At 43.1% G+C, this 18481-nt stretch overlaps 5 protein-coding genes across 5 annotated transcripts; 2 read left to right on the forward strand and 3 right to left on the reverse strand.

The window, feature by feature from the left end:
• Positions 1–664: 664 nt before the first annotated feature.
• L203_105644 (uncharacterized protein) lies at positions 665–7727 on the reverse strand (the record flags this gene model as incomplete). The annotated part of the gene is made up of 12 exons (XM_066215011.1): positions 665–700; positions 743–1192; positions 1246–1486; positions 1544–1906; positions 1960–2074; positions 2140–2858; positions 2913–3128; positions 3184–4704; positions 4755–6028; positions 6080–6525; positions 6573–7186; positions 7234–7727. 12 exons carry the CDS (start codon positions 7725–7727, stop codon positions 665–667), a joined length of 6489 nt encoding a protein of 2162 aa, XP_066071108.1.
• Positions 7728–7794: 67 nt separating this feature from the next.
• On the forward strand, positions 7795–11199 carry L203_105645 (uncharacterized protein; the record flags this gene model as incomplete). The annotated part of the gene is made up of 9 exons (XM_066215012.1): positions 7795–8142; positions 8200–8626; positions 8675–8739; positions 8790–8885; positions 8945–10027; positions 10091–10267; positions 10333–10547; positions 10615–10728; positions 10791–11199. The coding sequence occupies 9 exons, from the start codon at positions 7795–7797 to the stop codon at positions 11197–11199; spliced, it is 2934 nt and encodes a 977-aa protein (XP_066071109.1).
• A 114-nt stretch (positions 11200–11313) lies between these two features.
• L203_105646 (uncharacterized protein) lies at positions 11314–12608 on the reverse strand (the record flags this gene model as incomplete). Its single annotated transcript, XM_066215013.1, has 3 exons — positions 11314–12344; positions 12394–12529; positions 12576–12608. 3 exons carry the CDS (start codon positions 12606–12608, stop codon positions 11314–11316), a joined length of 1200 nt encoding a protein of 399 aa, XP_066071110.1.
• Positions 12609–12797: 189 nt separating this feature from the next.
• L203_105647 (uncharacterized protein) lies at positions 12798–17186 on the forward strand (the record flags this gene model as incomplete). The annotated part of the gene is made up of 19 exons (XM_066215014.1): positions 12798–12804; positions 12866–12957; positions 13092–13220; positions 13363–13485; positions 13529–13603; positions 13653–13732; positions 13783–13883; positions 13937–14037; positions 14091–14554; positions 14606–14829; positions 14879–14959; positions 15015–15203; positions 15252–15420; positions 15476–16215; positions 16270–16488; positions 16540–16804; positions 16860–16983; positions 17040–17109; positions 17164–17186. 19 exons carry the CDS (start codon positions 12798–12800, stop codon positions 17184–17186), a joined length of 3276 nt encoding a protein of 1091 aa, XP_066071111.1.
• A 208-nt stretch (positions 17187–17394) lies between these two features.
• Positions 17395–18187, reverse strand: L203_105648 (uncharacterized protein; the record flags this gene model as incomplete). Its single annotated transcript, XM_066215015.1, has 5 exons — positions 17395–17464; positions 17518–17579; positions 17663–17757; positions 17820–17856; positions 18035–18187. 5 exons carry the CDS (start codon positions 18185–18187, stop codon positions 17395–17397), a joined length of 417 nt encoding a protein of 138 aa, XP_066071112.1.
• Between the last annotated feature and the right edge of the window lie 294 nt (positions 18188–18481).

The raw sequence follows: 18481 nt of genomic DNA on the forward strand, positions 1-18481 counted from the left end.
GATGGTCAAGGAGACGCCATATCAGCGTACTCAAGGGGCATTGTTCACAGATACAAGCCAGAATTCCAGCCGCGGAGTTTCCACTAGAGAGATATGAAGGACTGGAGAGGTTCAGAGCTGCTACCGCTTCTCACATGGATTTTTGTTTCGAGAATTACAAACTTGACTCACAGCGCTACTGACGATCTTTCTTCATTGCTATGTAAGGGTAGAGCTTGTACGAGTCATCTTTCCATCTTTACCTAAGTTTTGACTGCGATGTTTGAGGTTTAACCGGTTAGATAGATGTTGGATTGGTCAATGCAGGGTGTTGTGTGTACAGAGGGCAACACTGTGATGTGTCAGTTCAGACCCAGTCAAGTAATTGTTTGGCTTTTTATATTCAGAACCGAAACTGCCATATCGTTTTTCGATTTTGATTGCTCTTGTCCAAAGGCGTTGAGAGATACCAATGCTGATGCCAGAATGCATGTTGGATGACTATAATGCAAAACAGTAGATGTTATGATGCTAATACTTTACAACGTGAGTAAGCAAATGAGGCTCATCGGATGCAATGATGCTTAATAGAGAACAATGGTTTGATTATTCTCCTCAAGGTGGTCAAATTTGGTGACGTGAATGTTTTGACACAATGAATGATTCGCTCACATGCAAATGCGTATTACTGATGAGTTTGATGATTAACGTGATTTGGTCTCTAGACAAGTCAACAAAACATGGTTCATCAAACAACACTTACTTTTTTCTTCTTCTTTATAAAAATGACATCTTCTGGAGGCGGAGGTCTTGGAGCCCTTGAAGGTGCCAAATGGGACAAGCTTGGCAGTCTCGGTCTCGGGAGACCACTATGAGGAAGTACAGGAGGATTTGGTTTAGATAGAGCCTGGGGTTCAATAGAAGGAGGCTTGGACGATACGACACTTTTTTTGCTTTCAACGGTGTTGGAAGGGCTCGAATCCGAGGACTTGCGTTTTTTCTTTATTTCCTTTGTCAGATCTTCACTTGAAACGCTCTTCGACTTTGCAGAGTTAGAAATATCTTTGACCATAATCTTGGGGGGTAACAAAAGATCTGGAGTGGCAGTGGGTGATTTTCGAGCAGATTGCGTCCTGCTCTTCGATACTGGTATATTTTTTATCTTCCTAGGTGTAGACTCGATGTTTACAGCACTAAAGGTTGTCGATGTATACTGATAGATATTTGCATAAGAGCATAAAGAGACAGTAGATGGGGCAGACTCACATTGATGAAGAAGCCTCGATCTTTGGCATCTCTTACAATGATTTTCCAGCGCTCATCACTTCTTTCAAGCGTCGAAGCACTTCCAAAAATAAACAAAGAGCTTTTAGCACGAGTAAGGGCTACATTCATTCGTCGAATGTCTTTCAGGAAACCAATGCGGTGAAGATTAGGACCTGATCGGACGCATGACAAGATAATTATGTCTTTTTCTTGACCCTGAAAACCGTCAACTGTGTTGAACCTAATGCAAACCTATGCTCAGTGTTTTATAGATATATGAGATATTAGCATGACTTACTCAACAAGCTCTAATACCGTTGACCCAAAAGCCTGTGTGAATTTACGCTTCAACTCCCATAACTGCTCTTTGTACATGGTGATTACACCGACTCTCATTGCTAGATTAATCTTCGTGCCAAAATCAGCGCTCAGACGGCGATATAACTCAACGGCGGCGAGTGCCTCATCTGGGTTTTTGGTCGAAGTACCTGCTTTGATTTCGGTTCCATCAACATGGAAGAAACGGTAGGGACCAAAGATATTTCTTTCATGCCAAATAGCCGAGGTTTTTGAGACCATATCAGGACCGTCTTTGAGTCGACCATCGTAAAACACTTTTGAAGGGAGTTCCGAAATGAAGGGGTGCATTCGATATTGAATGCTTGGAACAAACGCTTCTCAGTTGTATGTTCATCCAATCTGTTTGTGACATACCTGAGCAGTTGCACTTGGGAAGAACTATGCTTGGTCATACGAACAAACAAACTTTTATTATAATGTAATCTCTCGGCGTCAGTACTGAATGTCGTTGGCGGCAATTGATTAGGATCTACACGTATAATTACATGGCATCAGCTTGATGACTTGGTCCTTGTTGCAACTCCGTCTACGCACCTCCAACCATAATACATCGTCTACACCCATACTTCAACGGAATAAGACAACTTAATTCAATGGCCTGAGCCGCTTCATCGATAATCACTGTTTCAAAGGTATGTGCAGCAAGAGTTTCATGGCCAGCGCCAGATAAAGTAGCACAAACAATATCTGCTTCATTCAATATCTGATCTCTAGCAGCGCGTCGAGCACCATCGAGATATCGAGTGGCATCTCGCGCCGCATCCTTGGCTTTTGATAACGCTTGACCAAGTTGAGTACGCCTAGTGATGAGCGCATGGTAGTCATTCTCCAAAGTCTTGCGCTTCTCATCATGGTCTTGCGCCAATCTGATAATCTCTTGTTTGTCTTTGATCTGTTGTTTGACATCATCCAGCTCGGTCTGAATCCTGGCATATTCTCCTTCTGATTTCCCAGTACCAAGATTTACTTTTGATTCCACAAGATTATCCAAAGAGACGTCTTTGACCGCAATGTTCACTGAAGCGTCAATACCAACACGAACAATGTTGAGAATGAATTGACCACCGTCAGGATTTGGAACGCCAAGAATTAGACGTTTACACACTTCATCAATGGCAGCATTACTTGGTGCACAAACAAGAAGCTTTGGTCTAATTGTTGATTGTCCATCCACGGTCATTGGCACTTTGCGCTCTGACATGAATTTTGCAATCAGTCCACTAATGGTTTTCGTCTTGCCCGTACCAGGGGGGCTGTGAACAAGTTAATTTTCGTTATTCATTAATATGCAGCGCTTAGGTGCTCACCCTTGAATGAGAGCAAATCCTTTTACTTCCATCGCACCAAGCACGGCTCTGGCCTGAGGTTCATTGAGATTGAGTGATTTCATAGTTTCGTCAACAACAGGGAAGGAGAGTTTCGGCATGGCAGTGCCTCGGCCAGCAAGAATATCGGACAAGAGGCTTGGTTCGTACCATGGCAAACCTTTCAAGGCTCCAAACTCTCGGATGGCTGTACTTAGGCTAATTCATGTGATGTCAGACCAGATGACGGTAAGCAAACGAAATCATTACTCACGACACATGCTTTCTCATCTGCCACTTCGCCTTCCCGCACAACTCCCTCTGATCCATAATTGACGAGATCCTAACCCGCACAGTTGAGCTTTTATGATGTTGCTTGAAAGCCGTGACTTTTGCGAAGATCGATTTGGGATTCTTTGGTTGCTCCAAGACGACCAAATCTGTATCATTGCAGTAGAAACCACCTCCGCCATTGATAGAGAGATCAATTTCAATAAAATCGTCTTCGTACTGTCTTGAAGCTACTTCTACAGGTATTGTCACTCCGGGTTGACCTTGGTCTATTCTACATTGCGCCCAAAGCTCCTGCAAAAATGGAGGCAACATGATTTGCTCATATTGCTTGACATTTTCAAATGTAGTAGGAACCGTGCGCATATTTGAAAATTCACTAGCAAACTTGGCAGTATGAGGTGCCATGGGACCACTGTGACTGGGGTCCCATGCCAGAATATAACGATATAGCTGAGCGAAGTCAGGTTTGAGTCTCATTTTTGTCGCGTGCGCTTTCGCACGCCTTTCTTCGTTACGTCTTTGTATATCTGCTAGAGGATCTTCAAGAATCTTAATAGATCTCTTTTCCGCAACTGTTTTAACTGGTTTTGGAAGTGCCTTTTGCTTAGTGGAAAGACGCTTGAGAACTGTGTCTTCGTCCTCAGACGAATCTGAGGCGCTGGATCCACTGTCAGCCGGTTTGGGAGGGTTTGATTCAAGAGGACCAGTATAAGCACCTAGACCTGTTCCAAGTGTCGAAGCTGTGGGTAGTTTAGGTGCTATTTGTCCCAACTCGGCTCTTCTACGGTCTTGCAAGGACGTTTGATACTCTCTCCTAAGTTCCTTCATGACTTTAGACTGGAAGGAAGAAGAATACTTAGGTGGAGGCGGCTTCGAAGTGAGGTCAAGATGAAGTCTACTGGAAGGAGCAAGAGCTCGGGCCGAGGTTTGTAGCTTGGATTGTACAGAAGGTTTTATGGTACCCTGTTTCCCCGCATCTTTCATAATTGCTCGTTTTTCAATAATATCAAGATCTGAAGCAGAAATCTTGCTCAAGAAGTCATCGTTCTCGAAATCATGAGGATCAGTTTTTGATGACACGGCAGGCTTGACATTTCGATAATTGGGCGCTTTGCTAGTATAAGCCGGCTGGCTACCTGACGCTTTCATCATCTCTGTAAAAGCGTTGCGGATTGTCTGTTTTGCCTCGATCATTTTTGAGGTCTTTGATATTGGCTCGTGCGACATTCCTACATTTGATAATGGCTTTAGGTCGACTTTCTTGATGAACTGCACTTCTGAAGGATCTTCTACACTGAAGGGTTCAAGCAGCTCTGACAACTCAGAAAGCAAATCATCTGTCAGGCGGCTTGTGAAACTTCGGGAAGCCTTGCGACAGAATTTATCAATGTCAAGTAGGGCCTTCTCGAGAGCAGGATTCTTGGAGAGGTTGGTGGATGTTTTACTGATGCGACTCAAGATAGTCTTCACAAATTGGTGAGTCTGAAAAAGTGTTTCAACACTGTAAAACATTTTGAGTGAATTTAAAAAAGTTAACACGGAAATACCTACTCGGTCAATCTGATCCACAAGATAAGATCCGTCAAAACTATCTCTAGTTGTTTAATCATTTTTTTCCCCACCATACTTTGTTTTGCTGGGGTTCCCAACGCATTGTCGCTCACATTCAAGCTTGTACCCAGTATCGCCGCTTCGAACGATCTGAGATGATCTGTCATTTGGCGACCAAAAATCAGAGCGTCACGCATCCAATCCACCATGACTTCATTGTCAAAATATGGTGCCCAATCTAGCGTGCGTTTGAAGATAAGAGCCAGCGAAATTGTCATAAGATTCCACAACTCTTCTAGCCGCTTTGCCATGCTCTTGCCATCACAATAGAAAGAGAGGAATTCTATAGACTGGAGGAATGGCTCAGATGATCCGGACGGTCTACATAGGACCTCAAGAACGTCGTGAAAACAACGGACCATCCATTTGGCAAGTGAACACGATTCCGGAGTAACTTTTGCTGTCTCAAGGAAGGTGTGAAGGAAGACGTTTAGCCCGTCCACCGCCATGGCAGGGTATTCGCGAAGAATTGCGCGAAAACAGTCGCTCCTATCATCAACCTCCTCGAAGGATTGTTGGATGACGCTGATTACGGGTGTATGTATTTCGTCGTCGGGAGATAACAGAAGAATGATCATGGTTTGAGGTATTCCAGGCTCATTCCACAACGGGCGGATGATGACAGAGTCTGCTTGACTAGCTAGAGCCTCGATTACGCGATGGAATGATTCACGAGTCGCTCTGAGTGCTGAATTGATAACTTGAATTCCTTTGATCCATTCTTCTTTCTTGACCACTTCTTCTAAACCATGATGTGACCACGAACCAGAACGATCCAACAACTCTAAATGAGAAATGAAAGCAAGTGATTGGATCAATACTGCAGCACCTGAAGCATCAGCTGGTGATAAAGCGTCATATGCCATGGACCATAACTCATTTCTGACGTTCAAAAGGGGCAAATATTCTACTTTGTTGGGAGAGGGAACGCCAATGCCTTTACTCTTCTTACGCATGCGTTTTTTTTCTTTGTAAGATATTTCAGCCAATGATAGAAAGCAATGTCTAATGGACTGAGCATCGGCTTGAAAGATCATTGTCAGCAGATGCCGTGCAGCCTGACGACTCTCTGACCAGATTGGCGACGGATGGTTATTCGGACGGAAAGCAACGGTAGTGATAAAACCAGAGTGAAGGTTAAGAGTTGATGTCATGACTTTATCGAATGCAGGATCAGTATTTTGATTAAGTTGTTCGTATACACATATGAGAGCCTAGAATCAGGAGTTAGTGGAACAATCAGTCTATACCCAGAGAACGCTAACCTCGAACCCGAAACGTGAAGCAGTAGAGCGCAAATTGCTCGACAATCTAGTATGCTGTAGCTCCTGGAAAACCATGTTCATAGCTACCGCCAATGTTGCTGCAAAGGCAAAGCCTACGTTTCTGCTTTCGCCTGACTGGCATGCCCTACTCTGTTCCATATCCATCACCGATAATATGAAACCACCCAACCAGTTCAATGAACTAACATATCGCTTATTGTCCACCTTGTCCTTTTGAAAACGCAATTCTACTGTATTTATTGCCGGTTTATCTGGGTGAAAAACGTTGAAATATTGATCTCCCAGAAATGTTTGGAAAGTTGGATTAGCCCGCAGTTCTGACAGCAATGTATGTGGAAGCTCGGGAGATGGGTCAAAAAGCCAGACATGTCGAGTAGGTGAGGCACAGAGGAGGGACGCAAAACATGAAAATACGGCTGGAAAATCTAGTAAAGTAAGCAGGAGAAAACATAGGAAAAATGGTGATACCAACAGGGGACGTCACTATTCAATAGACCGCTTAACACCGACATGAGCCCTCTACCTGTTTTTGCGTTTACTTCAGTCTTAACTTGACCCCCTAAAAGACCTTTTTCTATAGTCTCTTGATCGAGAACCTTCTCTTCAATAACAGACTTGATAATGCCCCACCGAATGTCTCCATCCAGATACCTATCATTGAATAGCTCCTGAATCTCGACCCCAATGTCCAGTGAGCACCAATCGTCAAAACTAATGGGCCGACGGGCCAACATTCGCAGCTGATTAATACACCATTGGCGCTTATTCGAGTCTTGAGAAGACAAAAGACGAGCATGAACAGGCGATATCCCCAAAGCAGCTAAATTCGCAGGGGGAGGATCTTCTGATTGAAAGACATCTTCAAGCAACTTGGATACGCCAGGGTCTGATAGTAACGATGGTTCGCCCAACAACAGTTGGAGAATCGGCAGTGGAAGAGAATAGAGAGCGTGTCCTCTAGAAGCCGCCTTTCTATACCCTGGATCGACCGCTCTTGCTGATACAGCAATGATAAGGCCACTCTGCCATCGGTCAACAGCGGCAAAGAATTTCTCCTTGACATGTATAGGCCAATCGGACAGATACCTATGAAACAATATAGTCATGCCAGAACCAATGAAAAGGAAACTTGCCTCGTTCCAAGAAGCCGCCTAGCAGCTGCAAACCCCCTCGCACATCCTTCGCAAGATCCAAGAATCACTTCCAGTTTATCTACCCATGTTTTTGATGTACCTTGCCGCTGAAATGCGAAGAGAAATATTAAATAAGTTGCGGCCTCTCTGACGAGCGGCGTAGATGTCTTTCTGCAATACCAATGTTCTTCACTCAGCGCCGCGCTTGAATTTGAAGTAGACTGTGATACAAGGTATTGGAAGACAAGGAGGAGGACGTCGTTATTTGGCTTCTCCTGGACCTCTCGCCTTGCTTTGAGGACTGACTCAACCTCGGCGGCGAGGTCTAGAGAAGACGGCATACCGAAGTTGCTTGCAACAGCAATGAGGAGAAAAAGTGAAAATTCTTTCGGTCGAAAATCTTCCAAGACTGTAAACCAATTCTTTATAATCGTGACAGCTTTTGACGCGCCTTCCTTTGCTTCCGGCAATGGAGATTCAAACGTCTCCGCCATTATTTATTTATTTTATATCTCTCTAACGCGTCGCCTTTAAAACTAATCATCATCTGTAACATTAACAATGGACAGCACTGACGATACAAAGACAGACCTTGCCGCACAACTTACTCGTTCTATAGTATCTTCTACATCTAATCCGTCTAGCCATCGAAAACTCAGTCAGTTGTCGGCCAAGGTCAGGTCTCGACTTGATGTAGACACTAATGGTAGTGCCCGCAAGGAATGGAACGAGGTGTCCAGTTCAATCAAAGGCCTTGCAAAGGTAGCTAGGGTTAGGGTGCATGATGATTTAGCGAATGCCCTGGAGAAAAATTTAAAGCAGCTCAACGACCACAAGAATGTTAGAGAGATATGGGACGAAACCATCCCTATCAAGATGGACAATCTGCCTCAACATGTTTGCTTATTGGTAGGCTTGAGATTTTAATTTAGGGGGGCAGATGTACTGATGCATTCCAACATCTAGCTAAAATTAGCTCAACGGCCCACAAAACAAATACATGAAGTTGCCTACGAGTATCTTCGCCGCCTCCCCATTCCTGGTCCTACTCCAGAACAAATCTTGTTTCGACAGATAATGGAAGAAAATCCATTCGATCCGGGAGAAGTGTGGGACGAAGAAGTGAAGCATGGTTGGACGGAATCTGAAGCTGAAGATTCTACTTCCGATAATGAAGAAAGCCCCTTCGAGGAGGAAGTGCAAACGCCAAGTAGTCTTATTCTCAGGCGTGACAGAAAGAATCAAGAAGCAGAGAGAAGAGATCAGAATGCTAGAGAAGAAGCTAAAAGGGCGATAGAAGAACTTACAAGGCTAAAGAGAGGATATTGGATACAACAAAAAGAGATACAGGACATGGACATAGCTCTTTATGGGTGGAAGGATATTATTACCAGTAAGAATATCACCTCAAATTGGTCTTAGGGGCTGATTCTAGCCAAAGAGAACAGCAACGCAGCCATAGCATATGAAATCTTCAAATCAACAACCTCAACAGACAGACCAAAGGTTGGCCATAGGAGAATTCCACGGCATACCCTTATTGATACTCAACATAGGTTATCTCTGCTAGTGAATTTCAAAGAGAATTGTTGTACGCCTTGTCAGGTCGTCCTGGCTTGTTTTTTATCTTTGATAGCAAAGGTTATTGTCGTGTGAGCCACAATTTTGGCATTCAAACCCTTTGTTATCATTTGCCTGACACTTCAGTCAGACTGCTCCCAAACATCCACAGGTTCAATCTTTTTCACCAAAGACGTTACAAGGCATTTTGAACAAGTTCAAATCCCATGCTGCTCTGGCGTCAGGGATCCGCCATTTTGTGTCTAGCACTCTTCAGTCTTGCAACGATCATATCTGCTCAGATCGAGCAAAACAAGCCTTTAATAAAACTCAATGTGCCTTTGCTGAGGCTTGTCGGGATATCATGGAAAGATATGACTCTTGGTTATCTGATCATGAAGCTCACTGCACCATTGGCACTGCTTGTACACAATCTTCTGAGCTATTCCATATAGCCGCAACTCCTTTGATTCTTAATCACGAAGTCGAAAAGACGCAAGTTCCTTTACTGCGTATCTTAGCAGCCTTCATACCTCATTCACATTCTCCCACCTTACTCCTTAACCTTATATATACTTCTATCACCTCATTTCTCGTAACGGACGACCATCAAAACCTACAAACTTTACACCATGTCTTTCGCCTAACAGCGCAACCAACTTGGAAGATCCTTGGTGCTTGGATTGAGCAAGGTATGCCATTATCTCCTTCTCTTACCGATCCAGAAACAGCTGCCTTTTCCTTGTTTCCACCTGATATTGCCAAAGAAGAAAGAGCCTTAGATCCAGAATTCTTCATCAAACGAGACAAGGATGTTTCTTGGGTTGACGAAGATTTTTGGGAATGTGGCTATGTCGTGAATCAAGAAGGATGGCCTATGTGGATTGGCGATGAGATGGGAGAACTCATAATGGAGACTGGAAAGGCCCGTGGTTTACTAAAGGGTCTTTTGGGATGCTCAAACGTCGGTACCGACATAGAATGGCTTACTCTTGGAGAAGTTTTATCTGCCTCGCTTTTGGATGATTTACCCATCCCATGTGATGAGTGGAAAGACATTAACGAATCTATCAATCGCTATCTAACGCCAAAATGTCAACTTGTTCTGTTTAAATTGCGAAAAATGATAGACGAAGAGTGCGGACTGAAACAGCATTTGGATGCAATTGAGGGAACGATGTTTCTTCGAGGACATGAGGTCATTCAAGATTGGACGGACAAACTTTTCAGAAAGGTGTGTACTTACGTTCTAAACAGCTAATCAACAAAAGAGGCTGATGGTCGAAATGCTCTGTAGGTTCACAAGGGTGAAAAATGGATGGATTTTCAAGTTTTAACTAACACGCTTCGCGATGCCATCGACCAGAGACAGGCTGGATGGATGAATCCTATGGCACTCCACGTCATGACGATCAGACCACAAGAGGCGTATCTCGGCCCTCGTATTCTTAGTACTGTTCGCATAAATTACCAGGTATTTACTAATTCTTCAGCTTCATGCTTATGAACAATCTTGACTGACAATGACTCATTTACCAGGTCCCCTTTCCCCTATCACAGCTGCTGACCCCTACTACTGTTGGCTATCGATCAGAGGTTTTTAGTTTTCTTGTTCAACTCTGTATGGGACGTTTCATACTTGTGGAAACAAAACACATGGATAAGGAACTGTTGAAACAATGTCATACGAATACTGAGGGAAAAGAATTGCAATTTTTGTGTCGTATAAGAAACAAAATTTTGTGGTTACTCAAGTGAGCAAAAACTAATCAATCGTGTCACGAACGCATATTTATTAACACTAATTTTCCCTTGATGTAGTACGATTTACTTTTGGTTGACGATGCAGGTTATTGAAAGCCAAACGATAGAGTTTCGCGCTAAACTTGACAAGGTGGCATCTCTGAGATCAATCATTAAATTAGAATTAGAACAGTATGTTTTCCCGCTTTATAAACATCCATGACTAGTTGACCAATGTTGATTATTGTTTGTAGTACAAGAACACTGCAAGACTGCTGTTTCTTGAATCCCTCATCTTCTGATCTTCTTGAACATATCCAAATTATCCTTAATCAGTGTGGTCCCGTTTCAGATTGTTTTACACAGTGGACAAGCCGTCCAGCACTAACTCAAACAACACCTCAATTTGTCACTAAACGTAGAAGGCCTGCTCGTCTACAGCCTCCCCAAATAGACGATCCTCATATTGCTCACGAAAGAATAGCAAAAAAGAGCCAAGGTGAAGAATTACCTGACAATATAATGCTATGCCGTCGACTTGAGAGGATTAAAGAGAAACTTAATCAAAGCGTCTCTATATTAAAAGAAGGAGTCGAAACATTGAGCATGGGGAACCACGGTGAACTCTGGACAATGCTTAGTTTTGGCTTGGACGAATGGTAACCTGACCAAGATTTTCTATAATTTGTATATTGTACTATGTTGTGTTGTAGGCTTATGTAAAGTATACGCATCCGTACGACTGTTACATATAGTTCACTCATTCATCTAAACCTATCACCTTTTGTTATCCGAGTAGGGCCCTCCTCTTGCCCAAAGACGCTGTAAAACCTCACCGGCCACACTACCTATACCTTGTCCGCCGGCAGCTCCCAGACCGCCATGTTCAAGTGCAAAGGCGACATCAATCAGCGTCAGAGCCTCATCGTCAGACACCTTTTGAGGCTCCTTATCAGATTGAGAGCTGATGGAGGTAGAATGGGGTAAAGGTGGTGTAGCTATAGCAATCATACGCCTCGCCGGTACGGGTACTGCTCTTGGTTTTTTTGATGGTCTATCTGCTGGTGCATTCGCCACATTCCCTTGGGATAACGGGCTTTTCTTCATAGTTTCTTCTTTGCTCTCCCCGTCCGCTTTCCTCTTTTTTCCTGTTAAGGGACTACTGATTGCTGGCTGGCTCCCTATCATCCATCCATATTTTTTACCCATTCCAACAGATCGCATAGCAGTAAGATTGGTCATTTTGTGCTGAACCTCAGCAGAAACGTCTCGAGCAGCTTTCTTGGAAGATTTCTTTTTACTAGTAGATGTCATAGGAGTAGACATACCCTTGGGCGTCTCTTTGACAGCACCGAAGACTGGTTTGGATGGTGTACCAGGTGTACTTGTTTCTGCGGTTGGTAGGCCTATTGGGCTCACTGGCACCAGGGAATGCTCTTCCTGGGTTTCCTGCATTGCTTCCCTTTCACGCTCTTTCTGACGCTCTTTTGCTTTTTGATTTTCTGCATCTTTAGCTAGCCTATCCATCCTCATCTTTCTGAACTCTTGTTCTGCATCTCTGTTCCTTCTATTTAATGCCTCCAAAACCGCGTTTGGATTATCCCTGAGGGAATGTGACCACATTGGTTTGGCAGGCTTCCCTCTCGTTGATCCGTTTAAACATATAGGCGGTGTATGGAGATGTGAGGCAGTTGTGCGGTGAATTTGCGCTGATTGAGAAAGATTGATGAGTGACCTCAAAGAACTCTCTATCGCGCTACTAAGATACAAAGCCGATTCATCATCAAACTTGATCCCATGATTTCTAGCTTTAAAAAACGCAAGGTCAATGCCTGCTTTCAAAATACAGAGACATACAGGTGTTTTCTACTTTTTGACGGAGATACGGCTTCCCAATCAATTCGCTGTGCTTTGCTCTAGAGTTGACACCTGATAGTGCAGCGGATGGCTGTACTCTTCCGACATTGAGTCTCCGAGCAGCGTCTTCTTCAGCCTGGCCTGATTTCAGATCGTAACCCAGATGGTAGTTGAAGACGTACGCGAAGATCAAAAGTGTCTTTTGAACTGGACATTGATGAATTGTAGAATAAAATGTGGTTAGATCGTGATTAAAAGCTGTTGTAGAACAGGCATCACGGAGATTCAATAAATTCCGTTTGATTTGTTCCCCCCATCAAACAAAACAAATGTACAAGTATTAAACGGTTTCTTTATCCATTTCTTTTCTTTTTATTTGTTTATATCCTTTCTCAACCCTCAACATGGCAAGTCGTTCATAAGCTGCTGTAATAGACCTTTCTGACTTTATCCTAGAATCCTTTATTGGCAGCGAGTAACGCAGCAAACCCAAGCAACAATACTGAAGAGGACAAACTATCAGATTATGTTCCAAACTCACGCGATTTGAGCGTATCTCGTGCTGTGAGTGTTGCCGCTGAGACTCGCAGCCGTCACGGAAAGCCATACTTCGCAAATTTGGCTAAGAATGATGGTTTACCGGAGAGGACATCGAAAACTCATGTCATTATCAACTCGAGCTAATTTGATTTCACTAGCCATCAGTTATTGCTTCTGAAGATGCAAGACACATAAACACTGCGCCTCAAACACCAGAAGAGGAAGAGAACGAGGAAGACGAGCTTGGAGAGGATGAGTTGGACGAGGAAGGGTTAACAGGAGACAAGGTGCGTTAACATCACTTTACGCGTCAGGCGTCTGCTTTGGGCGACATAAGCTTGCTTGCTTGGTCAAAGCATGCGTTTGTTGATTTTACAAGGGAAAATATGAAGGACAAGCTTAAAGACTAATGCGTTCGTTTTGTCGTAGGGTGCAGCTCCTACGACAACTAAGCGTGCCGCTCAAGCAGCTGCGAAAAAGATTCAGGCAGCCGAGAAGAAAGCTCAACATGCAGAGATTGGCAAGAAGAGAGACGCAATTGAACAGGCTAAAGTGAGGCATTTTTTGTATAGCAAAGAAGCTAACTCGATCATAGTTTGCAGATTCAATGAAAAGGTTCAATTATCTTTTGGGGCAGACAGAATTATTCCAGCATTTCATCGACCTCAAAGTGAGTTGTTGTTCAGCAGAAACAGAGCCAAGCTCAAAAGTCTTTACAGAAACAACGTGAACCTGAGTTCTCTAAAATGTTGGACGAGCAATTGGCTCAACAGGCTAGTAGAGGTAAAAAGAAGGCCAAGTAAGTATGTCCGTTAATTAACTTATTGTATCTTAATTGCATTGTATTAGCGACAACCGGCATCGCAAGTCCGAAAAAGAGGAAGACGAAGAGCTGTTGAAGGATAATACTGATGATAATGAACCTTTTGTGTTTGAAGAAAGTCCTCCTTGTGAGTTTCCAATTAATCATCGCAATGTGTCAATGCTCAAGACATCACTATAGACGTCAAAAATGGGAAAATGAGAGATTATCAAGTCCAAGGTCTCAATTGGATGGTTTCTCTACATCACAACGGTATCAATGGTATTCTTGCTGATGAGATGGTTTGTGCAATTTACCTCCCATTAATTGTGGTGCTGATCCCCCTCTCCCAAAGGGTCTGGGTAAAACCCTTCAGACGATTTCGTTCCTCGGTTATCTCAAATTTCATCTCGGTATCACAGGCCCTCATCTTATCATTGTTCCAAAGTCCACTCTCGATAACTGGGCACGAGAGGTTGCCAAATGGGTACCTGGTTTCAATGTTGTCGTCCTCCAGGGAACTAAGGAAGACAGAGCCGAGCTCATCAGCAAACGGATCTTAACACAAGACTTTGATGTCCTTATTACCTCATATGAAATGTGTCTTCGTGAAAAATCGACACTCAAAAGATTTTCTTGGGAATACATCATTATTGACGAAGCTCATCGTATAAAAAATGTAGATTCGCTTCTCTCCCAGATCATCAGAACATTCGTTAGTCGAGGTAGGATGTTGATTACCGGTACACCTTTGCAAAACAATTTGCAAGAATTGTGGGCTTTGTTAAACTTCATCTTGCCAGATGTTTTCTCTTCCAGGTAGGTCTGAACTTCTGTCCATCAATTATGGGCTCTAATCCGTACATGTAGCGAAGATTTTGATGCATGGTTCAAGACTAAGGATGTGTCCGACCCTGATGCTGTTGTGAAACAGCTTCACAAAGTTCTTCGACCTTTCTTGCTTCGGCGAGTCAAAGCCGATGTTGAGCATTCCCTGTTGCCTAAGAAGGAAGTTAATCTATATGTCGGTATGACAGAAATGCAGAGAAAGTGGTACAAGTCTTTATTAGAAAAAGACATCGATGCGGTCAACGGTACGTACCTAATGATTTGACCAAAGAGGCTGTATTGACAGTATGACAGGTATGGCAGGTAAAAAAGAAGGCAAAACAAGATTACTCAATATCGTCATGCAACTTCGAAAGTGTTGCAATCATCCTTACCGTAGATACTGTCAGACCTCTATCCGCAACGACAATGTACTGATCAGACATTGAAGTTTTTGACGGCGCCGAACCAGGCCCCCCTTTTACCACCGACCAGCATCTCATTGACAATGCCGGCAAAATGGTTATTCTTGACAAATTACTCAAGTCTATGAAGATCAAAGGTTCGAGAGTGCTCATTTTTTCCCAAATGAGTAGAATGTTGGACATTTTGGAAGATTATTGTCAGTTTCGAGGTCACCGTAAGCATCATCCATCATTTCATTAGGACTTGAATAATTTCCATTTAGAATATTGTCGTATCGATGGTAGCACAGCTCATGAAGATCGTATAACTGCCATCGACGAATACAACGCTCCAGGCAGCGAGAAGTTTGTATTCCTCTTGACAACCCGAGCTGGCGGATTAGGTATCAATCTTGTCACTGCCGATATTGTCGTGTTGTTCGACTCTGATTGGTAAGTCCCAGCTTAGTCCATGATCAGTAACAGCTGCTTATAATACCGGAAACAGGAATCCTCAAGCTGATTTACAAGCTATGGACCGAGCCCATCGTATTGGACAGACAAAGCAAGTTTATGTCTTTAGGTTTATTACTCAGGATGCTGTAGAAGAAAGAATCCTTGAAAGAGCTACTCAAAAACTCAAACTCGACCAGCTAGTTATTCAAGAAGGGCGAGCTCAGCAAACTGCTAAAGTGGGCCAGAACAAGGACGAACTGCTTGATATGATACAACACGGAGCAGAAAAAATCATCAACAACAATGAGAGCATGTTGATTGACGATCACATCGATGAGATCATTCGACGGGGAGAGGAAAAAACCAAGGAAATCAATAAAAAGTATGCTGGCCTCGATCTCGACGCCTTAAACAACTTCAAATCTGAGAGTCTGGTCAATACCTGGGAAGGTGAAGACTATGGTAATAAACAGGCAAAACGTCCTTTACTCTGGATTGAGCCATCAAAAAGAGAACGCAAGATGAATTATTCTATTGATCAATACTATCGAGACTCCCTCAAGACTGGTGGACCCAAGTCAGATAAACCCAAGGTTGTCCGTGCTCCTAAACAGGTAGTTGTCAACGACTTTCAGTTTTATCCACCTCGACTTGCTGAATTGCAAAACAAGGAGACCGACTGGCACAGAAAAACTGTTAACTACCAAGTACCTACAAGAGAGCCTGAGGAGGGCGAGACTCAAGAACAGGTCGAAGCTGAGGCTAGGGAAGAGCAAGAGAGAATTGACAATGGTATGTGTACTTTGATAGTGTTGTTTTGTACACCAGTTGCTTAAGTGACTGTAGCTGTACCTCTGACAGAAGACGAGCTCGCTGAAAAGGAAACTCTCGTTGGCGAAGGATTTCATGATTGGCAACGCAGACATTTCCAATCCTTTATAAGAGCTTTGGAAAAATATGGAAGGCACGATATGGATAAAGTCGTTAGCGACGTAGTAGACAGGACAGAGGAGGAGGTACGTGAATATGCCAAGGTTTTCTTTGAGAAGTACAAAGAACTCAAAGGTAAGACTTTTTACAGCATGCGAAACCAGCCAACACTGATTTGTTGACCAGACTGGGAAAGAATTATGGACCGTGTTCGTGCTGGAGAGGAAAAGATCAAGGAGCAACAAGATCGTATCGATGCCTTGCATCGAAAAATCAAGGCCACTCGTTTCCCTTTACAAGAGCTGAAAATTGTCTATGGACAGAATAAGGGAAAGGCATACAGCGACGAAGAGGATAGGTTTTTGCTTGTGAGGATGCATCACCACGGTATCGACAGAGATGATTGTTACGAGTTGATCAAGAGAGACATTGGAGAATGGCCTCTATTCAGGTAAGAATGGATCTCTTTCTAAAGTTTGTATAAAGAAATTTGACGGTTGGTATAGATTTGACTGGTTCTTCAAAAGCCGAACACCTGAAGAACTCAGGAGGAGAGCACAGACTTTATTACTGTGTGTCATGAAAGAGGATGACAAAGTCGAAGATGAAAAGAAACCAGCTAAGGGCAAGGTCAGACTGAAGTTTGTTCGCTTTGCCATTATATTAACTGACAAACTTGTTTGAAGAAACGTCCTATTGATGAACTAAAATCAGGGCTAATCTCAAGAGATACTACACCCAGTGTTACAGGAAAGAGTGAGTTATGATGGTCTAGACAATTATTTGTGTTGACATTATCATCCTGAATAGACCACAAGAAGAAAAAGGTGTAAAACATGTTCTTAATGAGATGTCGGTTCTTTTTAATTTTCTATATTCTTTCGGTTTATCTCTTGTATGCACAGAATGTGATTGATCTTTAAGCTTCATTACTTGATCTGATCAAACAGGACACTCTATATAGATATGCGCATAGTCACTATACCCTATCTGTGGATCCTATCTACAAGTTCCTCCATAATAAGGCAAACATGTCCTAAATTAAGCAAGGAAGACTCGCCAAGCTAGATAAGCAATGAAAAGAGTGAGCGGGATGGTCCAGGTTGGGAATCTATCCAGTATGTCAACTTGTATCTTCTGCATAGCAAACGTTGAAGAACTTGCCCAGAAGGTGAAGAGCCTGAAGAGAAACCGGCAGGGCTGAAAGGTTTCCCCTGGTTATTGTTCTAGAGCAACGTGGATTGTCTCATTAGCAAAAATGATAACCCTCTGAATCTTTGTACTGAGACAAAGAGCGAACAAGACCCACCCCGCCCTGGAACTCTCCTAAAAACATTTTGGGCAGCATTTTTCTAGCCTCATCAGAATGGCCAACATCTTCAAAGGCTTCTGTAGCGTCTCGACCTGATAGATGAACACAGACTTTGTTAGGCATAAGACGGTAATAAGGCCAGAGCAAGGCGTACCAGCTTCTTCCAGAAGAACCTCATCACCACCAGGATGCTAGTTGAAGGCGCAAGTCAGTGAATTTGTAACAATTGAAGCTGCGATATCGTCTGCTGTTCGTCCTTGCTCAAGTCATCCCTTCATTCAAAAACTCAAGAGATCCACGCTTTTCTACTTCTCTGTGATCCCGGAATTCCTTATCTCATATACAAAAGCAAAGAGAAAAGGAACTTGCCTCATCCATGAAAGTAGTCACATCATACACCTTGTTATGCAATAGCATCCAAAGACTCTCTTTGGTATTGTGTTGAGCGAGCATCTCTAGGGTGTAAAGCTTTTCTTCTCCCTCTTGAGGAGCAGCGGATGGAGATGCTGCTGTTTCTGCCATTGTTTATACTTTCCGTTGCTGTTGTCGTACTTTTATTGATTTTTAAAAAGAATATGATGAGAAGTTGTTGAAATGGGATTTAGAATGAATTGGAAAAATAATCTCAAACGTGTAAATTGCCACGTATTCTTACTTAAACGATACAATTATTGGTCCATTTTCTCTCAATTATTCCATTGCAAAACTATAGTATAAAACATGTCCAGAGTCCAGTAATAGTACATGCAAAAGTGTATCCACTATCATACATCCACAGTGGCTAGAAAAATCTATCCCAACAACTAATCGTCGTCC

This window comes from Cryptococcus depauperatus, chromosome 7 (assembly GCF_001720195.1).
Source record: "Cryptococcus depauperatus CBS 7841 chromosome 7, complete sequence".
NCBI lineage: Eukaryota > Fungi > Basidiomycota > Tremellomycetes > Tremellales > Cryptococcaceae > Cryptococcus > Cryptococcus depauperatus.